At 42.5% G+C, this 2,035-nt stretch overlaps 1 protein-coding gene across 1 annotated transcript; it reads left to right on the top strand.

Moving 5' to 3' along the window:
• The first annotated feature begins 524 nt into the window (after positions 1-524).
• On the top strand, positions 525-1,733 carry LOC142175369 (uncharacterized). The gene is made up of 3 exons (XM_075241951.1): positions 525-859; positions 1,010-1,094; positions 1,233-1,733. Exons 1-3 carry the CDS (start codon positions 525-527, stop codon positions 1,731-1,733), a joined length of 921 nt encoding a protein of 306 aa, XP_075098052.1.
• Positions 1,734-2,035: the final 302 nt, after the last annotated feature.

A 2,035-nucleotide genomic window follows, 5' to 3' on the forward strand; every position in this document is an offset into this window, starting at 1 on the left:
CCATATATTACCTGAGCAAAAAGTTCACCAGTTATGAAGCCAAATATACGTTGCTAGAAAGAACTTGTTGCGCCCTCACTTGGGTCGCCTAGAAGCTCAGACATTATCTTTTGGCCTACACAACGTATCGCATAACAAGAATGGACCCTTTGAAATACATATTCCAAAAACCAATACCCATAGGAAGGTTAGCAAAATGGCAAATCCTGCTCACTGAGTTCGACATTGTTTATGTCACCCGCACGACGGTGAAAGCTCAAGCCTTGGAGTATCATCTAGCTGAGAACCCGGTTGATGATGAATACCAATCCCTAAGTACTTATTTTCCGGACGAAGAAGTAAACTTGGTTGAAGTAATTCCAGAAGACACTAATGTTTGGAAAATATTCTTTGATGGAGCTGTAAATGTAAAAGGTGTTGGGATTGGAGCGATTCTGATTTCGCCCACAGGTCAGCACTATCCGGCCACAAACCGCCTTCGGTTCTTCTGTACAAATAACACTGCTGAGTATGAAGCCTGCATTATGGGCATGAATATAGAAGTTGATCTGGATATAGAGGAGTTGTTAATCATGGGGGATTCTGACCTAATTATTCGGCAAGCCCAAGGTGAATGGGAAACTCGAGACATCAAGCTTTTAACATATATGCAACATGTGGAAGAACTTAGCAAACAGTTAAAGTTCGTCGAGTTCAGGTACATTCCTCGATTCCACAATGAGTTATCTGATGCACTAGCTACCTTGGCCTCAATGCTGCCATACCCGGGAAATGTCCATATTGACCCGCTGGAAATCCAAATTCGAGAAAGGCATGGTTATTATAATGCAATTGAAATAAAACCATATGTTCAACCATGGTATCATGATATCAAAAGGTTTTTGAAAACAAAGGAATATCCCGAGCAGGCCAGTGGAAATCGGAAGAGAACTATCAAAAGGCTTGCCAGCAGCTTCTTTTTGAGCGGAGAGGTCTTGTACAAAAGAACTCCAAATTTGAATCTTTTAAGGTGTGTAGACACCCGAGAAGCTGAAAAGATCATGAACAAAGTGCATTCTGGAGTATATGGGCCTCACATGAATGGATATGTCCCGGTAAAGAAAATTCTCTGGGCAGGTTATTACTGGATGACCATGGAAAATGATTGTTTCAGTTTCGTCCAGAAGTTCCATCAATGCCAGATACACGGTGACCTGATTCATGCACCGCCTTCAGAGTTACATCCTATGTAGGCGCCCTGGCAGTTCGTTGCTTGGGGCAAGGATGTTATTGGGCCAATCGAGCTAAAAGCTTCAAATGGGCACATATTCATCCTGGTTGTCATTGATTATTTCAAAAAGTGGGTCAAAGCGGTCACTTTTAAAGCCGTCACTAAGAAAGAAGTGGTAGACTTCGTGCATTCCAACATTATTTGTCATTTTGGTATTCCTAAAAACTATTATTACCGACAATGCTGCAAATCTGAACAGTCACTTGATGAGAGAGGTATACGAATAGTTGAAATTACGCATCTCAATTCTACCCCTTACCGACCCAAAGCCAATGATGCCAATGAAGCGGCAAACAAGAACATCAAGAAGATTCTCAGGAAGATGATTCAAAGCTCCACGAAATGGCATGAAAAGCTGCCTTTTGCACTATTGGGATACCGCACAACCGTGCGAACATCAGTTGGGGCTACTCCTTACTTATTGGTCTATGAAACTGAAGCTATAATACCCACAGAAGTTTAGATTCCCTCTCTTCGGATCATTGTTGAAGCTGAGATCGAGGACGAGTAATGGGTCAAAACCCGGTTGGAATAGTTGACTATGATTGATGAAAAATGGATGGCCGCAGTTTGCCACGGGAAGTTGTACCAACAAAGAATGGCCCGTGCCTACAACAAGAAAGTGCGGCCCAGGAAATTTGAAGTGGCTCAACTCGTCCTGAGACGTATTCTCCCGCATCATGAAGAAGCAAAAGGAAAATTTGCTCCAAACTGGAAAGGTCCGTACATTATAAGAAGAGTGTTGCCAAAGGGAGCGCTATATTT

Source organism: Nicotiana tabacum, chromosome 21 (assembly GCF_000715075.1).
Source record: "Nicotiana tabacum cultivar K326 chromosome 21, ASM71507v2, whole genome shotgun sequence".
NCBI classification, from domain to species: domain Eukaryota; kingdom Viridiplantae; phylum Streptophyta; class Magnoliopsida; order Solanales; family Solanaceae; genus Nicotiana; species Nicotiana tabacum.